The sequence below is a fragment of the Charadrius vociferus genome, unplaced genomic scaffold (assembly GCF_000708025.1).
Source record: "Charadrius vociferus isolate BGI_N301 unplaced genomic scaffold, ASM70802v2 scaffold163, whole genome shotgun sequence".
NCBI lineage: Eukaryota > Metazoa > Chordata > Aves > Charadriiformes > Charadriidae > Charadrius > Charadrius vociferus.
The window spans coordinates 20,457,693-20,468,564 of NW_009648332.1; the positions used below are offsets into that span (position 1 = coordinate 20,457,693).

General features: G+C 36.6%; 1 protein-coding gene across 1 annotated transcript; it reads left to right on the forward strand.

The window, feature by feature from the left end:
- The first annotated feature begins 1,246 nt into the window (after nucleotides 1-1,246).
- On the forward strand, nucleotides 1,247-9,685 carry DDX59 (DEAD (Asp-Glu-Ala-Asp) box polypeptide 59). Its single transcript, XM_009884792.1, has 7 exons — nucleotides 1,247-2,065; nucleotides 4,375-4,542; nucleotides 5,111-5,200; nucleotides 5,603-5,854; nucleotides 6,726-6,878; nucleotides 7,386-7,514; nucleotides 9,208-9,685. The coding sequence occupies exons 1-7, from the start codon at nucleotides 1,247-1,249 to the stop codon at nucleotides 9,469-9,471; spliced, it is 1,875 nt and encodes a 624-aa protein (XP_009883094.1). The 3' UTR covers nucleotides 9,472-9,685.
- Nucleotides 9,686-10,872: the final 1,187 nt, after the last annotated feature.

A 10,872-nucleotide genomic window follows, 5' to 3' on the forward strand; every position in this document is an offset into this window, starting at 1 on the left:
GGGGGGTGGCTGCCCCGCGGGGTCACCGCTGGCGGCAGGACGGGACCCTCCAGAAGAGCCCTTTTTTTGGGGGGTGGGGAGGGGGATCGTCTTTTTCGTCAGTCTGGCACGCAGTTTGTTCCCCTGACCTGAAAGGCTCCCGAGCTCGTGAAGAGGTTTGTTATGGGAAGTTCTGATTAGGCGCGAAAAATTAAGGGGTGAGATGTGGCTTCTGATCCAAGAGCGAGGGGGAGCAGCCTCCGTGTTCGCCTCGGGTCTGCCCGTGTCCTGCCCGCCGGTGTCGGTCAGCAGGGCTCGTCTGACCGGGCAGCTTCGTGCCGCTGCTTCCTCGCTCCGAATTGCTTCGAGTTACGCAGAAAAGCAGCTGTCCGTGCACACAGAGGTAGCTGTGTGTATTTTTAGAAAGCTGGCGTAAAAAGAAGTTGTCGGAGGCTGGTATGCACAGTGCGCTTAATTCAGAATAAAGCGACGGTATTTTGTGTGCTTTCTTTACCGATTGTACCATAGCCAACGATCGGTGACGCTTTCGGAGTCAACTACTGAAAGTTTCAGAAAATAAAAGCAGCGTTTATTTATGGACACTTAATTCAGTTTCCTTGTGTTACAGTAGAGACTTGGCAAATTGATCGTGTAGGTCTTTGCTCCTTCTTTGACACCCTGAACAAACAGAGCTGGACTCGAAACAGAGCTACAAACTTTACAGCCTTTTTAAATTTGAGTGGACTTTGAAAAGGACAGCAAAAGAGGTGGTCTTGGGTGGGTCCTGTACTAAATTTCACATCCTTTTCAAAATTGATGATTTTGTTTGTTTGTTTGTTTTCATAGCTTAGAACAATGCATGTTTTCCTTCTGTATCTCATCTTAGAAACAACTAACTCTCCAAGGATTTAAATATCACTGACTCAAAATGAATACATTTCCAACAGATAGTGAAAATCAAAGTTTTTATTCAACTGTAAATGTCTAATACTGAAAACTAACTGTAGGTGGATGTCTCTGTTGTTCCATGCTTCCGCTGTTATTTTCAAGTATGGCTTTACATTGCATCAACATTGTTAAGACCAAGGTCATTTTTAAACAAGGCAGTTTCTAGATCTTTTCAGGAATTGAAAGTTGGTTTCTAGGTTTGAAAATGTATTTCCTAGACTTTAATATTTTTTTTTTTTGTGGTAACAGTAAAATGTATCTTTCTCAATGGTAGTAGTTTCTAACAACTGTAACAATTTTCTTTCTAGTATACCGAAGCATGTTTTTACCAAGATCTGTTAAAGTCAAGAGGACTGCTGATGACGACAAAAATTGTACAGCTAAGAAAAATAAATTGTCTTCTGGAGGTTCTTTGCTAGAGGAAACCACCAAGCTCCAAGACTGTAAGTCAGTTAGAACAGAAGCTTCTGCTTCAGGATGCAATTTGAATGAAGTTGTACAAGAACGTGCAGAACCTGTAGCAGGAGATCTTGGTGTTGCTAATACAACTTTGGGAAAGGACAACCAAAATATCAATGAAGATGGCTCTTCAGAAGAACCCATAAAATCCTTCAGCAAATCCCAGCGCTGGGCAGAACCTGGAGAACCTGTATGTGTTGTGTGTGGTCGCTATGGAGAGTATATCTGTGATAAAACAGATGAAGATGTTTGTAGCTTGGAGTGTAAAGCCAAACACCTTCTACAATCTCAAGAAAAGGAAAAAAAGCTAAAACCCAATCAACTCACAAAAGCAGAACTTCAAGCAGAAACTCACCTGCTTAATACACCGTATTTCTACAAAGATCATTCCTTTATTTTAGGTTTGCGAGATGAGCAGATTGAGAACCTTAAACTGCAGCTAGGTATTGCTGTCCAGGGCCAGCAAGTTCCAAGACCTATAGTGGAGTTTGAACACTGTGGTTTTCCTGAAACTTTAAACCATAATTTAAAAACATCTGGCTATGAAGTCCCAACTCCCATCCAAATGCAAATGATCCCTGTTGGACTGTTAGGGAGGGATATTTTGGCTAGCGCAGACACGGGCTCTGGAAAAACAGCAGCCTTCCTACTCCCTGTTATTATGAAGGTTTTGAAAGAGGTAATGAAACTTTGTGTGTTTAGAGAAAGTGGTTTGCAACTTGTCTCTTGGATTCCCAATGTAACTGAGAATGTAATTGCAGTGGTTTTTATTGACATTCAGTGATTTATTTTAGTTTCGATTGATGGAGCATTGGTTCATGGTGAGGCGGAGACGCTGATTATTTTTAATGACTGAATGTTTTCTCACTTTGGGCAGGAGGTAAAGCAATTCTGTTAATATTACCTTGTATACAGTTTCTCCTTGTTAAGAAAGGTAGCTAAAGGTAGCTAAATTCTGTACCCCCCCTCCTAAATGACTTAAAATAGAAAGTGAAAATAACTCCAGGCACTCTGTGAGTAGTTGTTCCTATATCTTGATATATCAGATGGCTGAGAGAGATTTTTTGGCATTTGCATAATTTTGGAGAGTAATTTCTGTTGGAATGTGTTCAGCTGACCATCAAAAAACTACGGGAATTTGGGGTTTTATAACTTCTGAAATCCTCTAGTTATACCATCTCTCCTTTCAAAAAGCAATTAAGAAAACTTTTGCTTTGTAGGGACATGAATGTATGATGAGAAGTAATGACAAATAGTATTCTGTACCTGTGTGTGGTTCAGTATTGCTTTTTTGCTTTTGTGGTTTTATTAAAAAAGAGATACATAAGACTATATTTGAAAATTCTGGACCTGATTCTAGTTGATGTTTTGGACTGTTTAGATGCCTTTTTATATATTTTTTTTTTTCAAATGGATAATTTAAAGATTATTTAAGTAACTCTTTTAATCTCTAAAGTACCATAGAATTAGTTTTAAGAACAGAAGCATTATATAGGAGCATTTGAGGAGTATTACACTCCAGTACCTTCTCTGTCTGATTATTAAAAGTCTGCAAGATAGTTCTATGCTTATAATAATGTGCACATAAGTATTATTCATTGAGGCTCCAATTAATTTCTCTACATGATCTTTCTAATTCTTCATCTTCAGGGTACTTTACAAGTTAATGTATATGTCAAGAAAGATTTTTATTTTGTTGTTTAAAATAATTTTCATTTTTAATGTAAAAGAGCGATGAGGTGTTAAGAGCATAAGGGTAATCTGGTTATGAGATATTTGACAGTTCTTGGCTTCTCTACATCTGTGTAGATACCTTTTTTTTTGTGGTGGTAAGTTGCTCAGTTAAACACTCTTGCCCAGTTGAAAACAATTCAAAAAACCCTTCTTGGCGCAAGTATTTAATTATGTAGTTCCTTTGATGATGCAGTGGGAAAGAAACAACCTCCCATTGTTGGTCAGTTGTAAATATTCCAGTTGAAGACCGGAAATAAACGCCTATCATCCAGAAAACTGTTAAGTGAATTTGTGATTGTAGTATCAGTATGTGACAGCTTTGTTTATTTGCTGAAGAGGTGATAAATATTTCTGAAACAATGTGTCTTGGAGCTATACGGTTATTCTGCCTCCTCCACCCCCCCTCCTGTTTTACCTTATATGCTTTTTACTTTGTTAGTATGTGTCAACTGGAGTTAGGAATCTATATTAATCTGAGAGGAATTACTACCTGTAATTTTGTGTTTTCTGGGTTGCAGAAGTATCAGTGAGGTGATAATTTGGTTGAAGATCCTTATATGAGGAACAAAAAAATAATTGAAGACTCTACCACTTTAATGATTCATTTCTACCTGGCTGACTAGTAGTGGGGCAGAGGGGTTATTGATTTTATTTTTAAATTTCAAAGATGTGTTTTTGCTGTATAAAATTCCTATCACTAGTTATCTTCTCTTGCTAATACTTAATGTTTTTATTTAGTGGTGTGCAAGACAGTAAAGGGAAATAGTCTGTTCCTGTAATATCAAGGCTTAAAAAAACTTCTTTTTTTATGATCTCCAGATTCAGCTAGCATCCTGTGTTTTGATTTCATGTGGAATTTATTCTGAATTTCTGTTACAGATGCAGTGGAATAACTAAAATAGAAAAGAGCAATCTTTACAAATGACTACTAGCTTTCTGGGCCTTTTTTTTTTTGTTGTCAGGAAGCTATTTAACAATGTACTTACACATGCAATAATTTTTTGTTTTCAAAAGCTGAGTAATTGAGGGATAGACTTTCTTGGCCTGCATTGTGTTAAAGGGGTAATCCCTTTCTACCTTCTGTCTTCAGAAAGAAAGGATATTAGCAGTCTAATTGTATCCATAGAAGCTGCACTATATAATTTATTACTGGGAGGTTTAGTCTCCCAAAAAGCTTTCTCTCTTAAATAGAAAGCTTTTTATCTAATTAATAAAGAAGTTCCATGTTCAACAGATTTCTTGCCCTCTTTCTAGACAGAAACTCCATCTGCCCTTATTTTGGCACCAACAAGAGAGTTAGCAATTCAGATAGAGAGACAAGCTAAAGAACTGATGGCTGGTTTACCAAACATGAGAACAGTTCTCCTGGTAGGAGGTTTGCCACTGCCACCACAGCTTCACCGTCTCAAGCAAAGTGTTAAGGTAAGGACTAACGTGGGAAGATCCTGTGGAGAGTTATGTTTTCATGACATTCACAGAAAAGGAGAATGTTACTGTGTACATGTATAGACACACAAAGATGTGTTTTTCCTTTGTCTAAACTACTAAAATAATTGTTAGCTCTTGAAAATTTTACAGTAATACTCTTTTTTTTTTAACATTTTAACATCTGATTAAACATATAATAGCTTCTTCTGGTTTTAAAAAAGTTTCATGCATGATATTCCTTCTTTCAAAGACTGAAATATGCCATTTTATTAGACAAGAAGTTGTAATTTACAGCAAAACTAGTTTGTTTTTAATGCAGATTACATTGCTTGCATTTAGACACTTCCATTAGAGTTCTAAAAGGTCTGTTTCCTTTTGAGGCTTCATAAGTTATTTAGTTATCCATAAAAGTTTTAAGACTTATTTGAACATAAGTAATTTGACTAATGAGTGCCCTTCTCACCCATGTGTTGTAACTATACAGTTTTTCTAGGACAGTCATCTGTCCTTTCATGGGATTTCTAACTATTGGGGTTTTTTGTTTGTTTTTTTCTTTTGTTAGGTTATAATAGCAACACCTGGAAGACTTCTTGAGATTTTAAAGCAAAGTTCTGTTCAACTGCGTGGCATAAAAATTGTAGTGGTGGATGAAGTAAGTTTTTAGTTATAAGGGCTGTATTGCCTATACCGAAGTCCTTGAAGAGCCCCTGCGGGTGCATAGTCAAACTGATTAAACATACAGAGTGTTCATTATAAAGATAAAATGTATTTCTTAAGAGAAAAATTCATTTTTTAACACAATTTGAAATGTGTTTGAACAATGCATGTTCTATTGGCTACAGAAGACTTGAATATCTGACAGGCTAATACTGCTAGACCAGTGTGAACCATTTGTTTTTTAATTTTCTCACTTAGCTTTTATTCTGACTGAAAATACTCCTGCATTTGGATCAATACATGCCAATCATACACCTTATGGTTCTTCTGTCAGTTCAAGGTCAGGATTCTGCTCTTTATGGAAAAATCTGGTACAAGTCTAACATTTTTCACTTAGGTGGATACCATGTTAAAAATGGGTTTCCAGCAGCAAGTGTTGGATATTTTGGAAGACATCTCTTACGATCATCAAACCATACTGGTGTCAGCCACGATTCCAGTGGGCATTGAACACTTAGCAAATCAGCTTCTGCATGATTTTGTAAGAATAACAATTGGAGAAAAGAATCTGCCATGTTCCAATGTTCGCCAAATTATCTTGTGGGTAGAAGAACCGTCTAAAAAGAAAAAGCTTTTTGAAATACTCAATGTAAGTGTAATATTTTTCTCATAAGAATAACTTATAAAATTATTCATGTCTTTATACATCTCTGTCAGGTTTTCATCTTTAATTCTAATCTGTATGTAGTGAAGAGGTGGAGTGAGTTTAAGCATATAACTGTATAACTGCACTAACTAGTTCCGTAGTTGTGCAATGTAGGAGCTTTTATGGCAATTACAGGGCTTACTCCATCCCGTCGCTCATACTTTCTTCTCTGCAGCAGCAAACTAGATTCCTATGCTGGGATCAAAGTTAAAAATTATAATTTTGATCATTTATTTGTGGTTCGCATTATGGCATCCCAAAGATTTCTACTGGTTATCTGTGGGTGGTAAAGGAATAGGACTTTAATCTTAAAACTGTCATAGCTGCTTTATGGCCTGGGAGTGGTTTGTCATTTTAAAAGTCATTAAAGCAACCAATGAGAAAGTTAATTTAGTATTTTCTTGAATTTTCTCTATATGAATAATAATATATATCTTTTATGAGTATTTTTTGGGGGGATTTTGAAGTCTTGGCTGAGGTTATCCAAGAAGTAAATAAGAATCTTTAACTGAACCTCAGAACTTTAAGAAATTCAGAATTATTATGTAACATTTAAAGAAACATAAAAGAAAGCTTCTGACTTCTAAAAAATGCATGTATTAGGTCTACAGATCATGATATGTTTATGATGTACAGATTGGTATAGTTTCATGACTAGTATCTTGCTCCTTCTTATATCGAGTCTAAAAACATTTATTCATCTGAAAGCGTTAATTTTAAGAGATAATGAGCAGAAGAAATTGAATCCAAGTTGATGATGATAAGCAGCAAACTGTTGTAATACCTTCTTACATAAACTGTTTTAATTTTATAGGATAAGAAACTCTTCAAGCCTCCAGTGCTGGTATTTGTGGACTGTAAGCTAGGAGCAGATCTGTTGAGTGACGCTGTTCATAAGATTACAGGATTGCAATGTACGGCTATGCATTCTGAAAAGTCTCAGGTGGAAAGAACAGATATATTACAGGTTTGTGCCTGCTATTGTTGTTTGATAGATTTTAAATGGCCATTTTTTTTTAAAGGTGGCTTAATTTGAATGAGTTGGGCCATAATTTACTGCTTCTCTGCAGTAAAACCTGGAGTTTTGATGGGGAAGAGGAGGAGAGACAGATAGGGCCAAGCAAAACTGTAGATAATAATGCCGTTTTAAATGCAGATAAATACTGGCGACTATTTCCTAGGTTATTTGCTTTGACACGGAAATGTAAATATTCATTTAGCTTTAATTCATGATTTATTTTTTTTACTAAAATTGGGGTTTTGATCTCTCTTCAATTAGCTCTGTGAATTATATTCCTGTTTAAATAAAGAATAGAGGGGGGGGTCATTCTCTCTTCTGCAATAGAATAATCCCACTGGGTGTGTTCTTATAGTGTATAACTATCCCTAGCCTATGCTTGGAGAGGTTCAAAATATAAATAAGGAAAAAAGAATTAATTAATTAATTAAGTTTTGTTTATTCCTCCCTTGCCAGGGTTTGCTTCAAGAGAAGTATGAAGTTATAGTGAGTACTGGAGTCCTTGGACGAGGGCTTGACCTTGTCAATGTCAAACTGGTAGTAAATTTTGATATGCCTTCGAGTATGGATGAATACGTACATCAGGTAAAGAAATAATTTGCTAAAGCATTATTTGAAAAGTATATTGACATATGATATCCACCTATGGAAATTTAAATGTAAACATAAAGATTATTTTCCTCTTTAGAATATTGTTTTTACAGTAAAGAAAGGTAGGTGCTGAATGTCTCTTCTGTAAGTCTCTTATGTGAATTACTAAAATCGAGAACACTGTTCTTGTATCACTGTAGAACAGTGTTCTTATATTAGCTATGTTTGCAGTATTATTATTCCTGTTTTGTACTCTCTTGTATCATTTTGTCTCTATAGAAAGCAAAGTTTACCAGTGTTTACTATGTGAAAAAAGGCCAAATGCCCCTCTTTCTGCTCACCTGCAGTGTGGAATATGCATGTAATACAATCAGGAAACCAGTAGTGAACTTTCTTTTCATTCCCTCTTCCTACTCCAGTGTGTCCTCTGAATTTTTTATTTTTTTTTCCTGAGGATTTCTGGTGTTATAAAAGATGGTGTGTGGGTTGCATGTGTGTCTGTATTTATGGATATGTACACACACCCCAACCCTAGTTTGGCTAGCAGATCAAAAGAACTAATAATTTTGGCACTTACAAAGCCACGGTATTCTACTGCTGTGTCCAGTTTTGAGACCATCACTACAAGAAAAGCCAACAAACTGGAGAGAGTCCAGAACAAAGTCGGGGGCTAGCACACCTGACAGAGGCGCAGAGGGAACTGGGTTTGTTTGGTCTGGAGTGGAGATTTAATTGCAGTCTTCTATTTGGTAATGGGTGGTTACAGAGGAGACAGAGCCAGACTCTGCTTGGCGATACACAATGAAAGGACAAGAGCCAACAGTCACAACTTGCTGCAAGGAGAATTCTGACCTGATAACAGGGAAAAACGTTTTTCACGGCAAGAGTAGTCATGCAGCAGAACAGGCTGCCCAGAGAGGTGGTGGGGCCTTTGTGCTTGGAGATACTCGAAACTCTGTAGGACAAGGTGCTGGGCAAAGCGATTTGACTTGGAAGTTATCCCTCCTCTGAACCAGTGGAAACGACCTCTAGAAGTCATCCTTCTCATTAACTCCTAACGTATTCTGTGTTACTAACTGCAGTACATTTCTCTGCTTTTTAATTACCTTTCTGCTAAAGTTTCAGTCAAGTAGTAAATACATAAAAATGGTCTTTGCTAGCATCAAAAGTATCCCAATAGTAACATACTAGCTCTTCCTAAATAGAAAGTCTTTGTAGATTCTTTTCTAATTTGTTCAAGCACTTTGGATAATGCTGAGAAATAATTTTATGTTACTACAACATTGCAAGTAAAGGGCTTTTTTATAATCGTGCTTGTACATATCGTGCTTGACACAAGATACACATATGTGGCATTGCTATAATAAACATTTTTTTAAAACATTTTGTTTGGACCAGATTTACTGTAAGCCTTTGCCCATAGGCTATATCATACATCTCAGTATCAATATTGGACTTCCAGTATGTCCCATAAGCCAGTAGTAATTTTAGATGCATTTAAGCTAAAGCATTATGTTTGCATATCCTGAATCCAGGAAGCTTATTAAAACTTTGTGCTTAGAGGTTGAGATAAAGAGATTTGGCCTGGTCACTTAGCTGCTGGTTTATAACAGCAGATAAACTTTAAGGATATTTGAAGGATTTCCATGTAATATTGGTAACTTCAGATGAGTTTTTGCTTTTTCAGGTTGGAAGAGCAGGGAGGTTGGGTCACAGTGGAACTGCAATTACTTTTATCAATAACAACAGCAAGAAGCTCTTCTGGGATGTTGTGAAGAGAGTAAAACCAACGGGCACCATTCTTCCCCCACAGCTGCTTAATTCCCCATATCTTCATGACCAAAAGAGAAGGGAACAACAGAGACTTAAACAATTACAGAATAGCCTTGTTACAGGAGATAATATTATGGACATTATTAGAAAACATGACAAAAATAATTCTCAGAGGTAACAGATGTATTTATAGTTATGTTATGTAATTATTATGAAAATGTGATTAAAAATAAACATGCAATAATGATGCCTTGTATATTTCCTCTTTAAAAGAAGTTTGTATGTTCAGTTTTTTAAGCAATCTCATTTTTATCTCATCTTTATTTTGAAATACAGACTATTGTGTGTTTGAATTACAGTAGTGCCTAGTAAAAATACTCTGTGTAACCCTTCTTCAAAACCAGTAGTCTGGGAAGACACTCTTTATTTTGTTTTAATATTTCTGAATAATCATTTCAGACTTCTTGTGAAACACACTCTTCTGGTAATTTTCATGTCATTATGTTATATCTTTGCAAAGGAAAAAAAAAAAAATCGTGGTGACAGATTGGTCTCTGAAAACAAGCCTCAATTTCTTCCTGTTAGTTTACCTAAAAGCTTCCACAGGGAACATTTCCACCAATCCTCAGTATACCCTCTGGGGTGTTTTTGTGAACCTATATGCAAGTTTTGTTTGTAAACAGTACTGAAAGTTTAGTTTCTCCTTTATTGCCGATGGACCAGTTAAAAGTCCTGCTCAAACACTTTGCAATAGCAGAAATACCAGTATTAATATTGTAGAGAAATAGCATAAACCACATAAATATGAAATTTGTGTGTTTATTTGATGCAACATTATAGTTAAGGCATAACTAATTGTATGTACTTATTTACTACTCACTTAAGCATAACTTGCCATGCTCTGGTACCAGATGCTGTTTCATTTTTTTTTTTCAGGAAATGAGACAGAAACTTCATTAAGATAGTGTTGTATGACATACCATCCGAAGTCTGAGATAAGTCATAATCAAAACTTCCTTTTTTGTCCCCCGTAGACTGAGGCTAGAGAAATTAATTTGATCAGACCTTTCATGCTGTTGTGATGCATCATCCTTATTTGGCAGACTGAGATGTCGCAGGTTATGTCATGTGTCCCCTGTGCTCTATATGTCCACCCTTTGCCCAAGGGACTGGCCAAAGTGATAGACTGACTTTGTTTGGTAGCAAACTAATTTTTAAAAGCTTAGTAGTGGATTAATTTTTATTCCCCAACTAGAAACAGAGTAGGTCTTACCTGCTGCAAGAGAGATGACCTAAGTGTGGCACTGGTGCCAGGGGTTCTTTAATAAGACATTTATATAGTTATTAATGACAGACTCCTACTATGAATTCTGATAATCTGAAAGACAATATTTATTATGATTTCTTCTATTTTCTATGCAGTGTTGCTACTACTTTCAACATCATCTCGCATGGGGAAAAAACCCTCAAGTTTTTAACTCCCCCCCCCCTCCTCTTCCCTCCCTCCTCCCCCCGTAGACCTACTCACCGTCACTCGCCCGGCCTCCAGCCCCACCCGCGTGCGCTGCACGAGGACCTC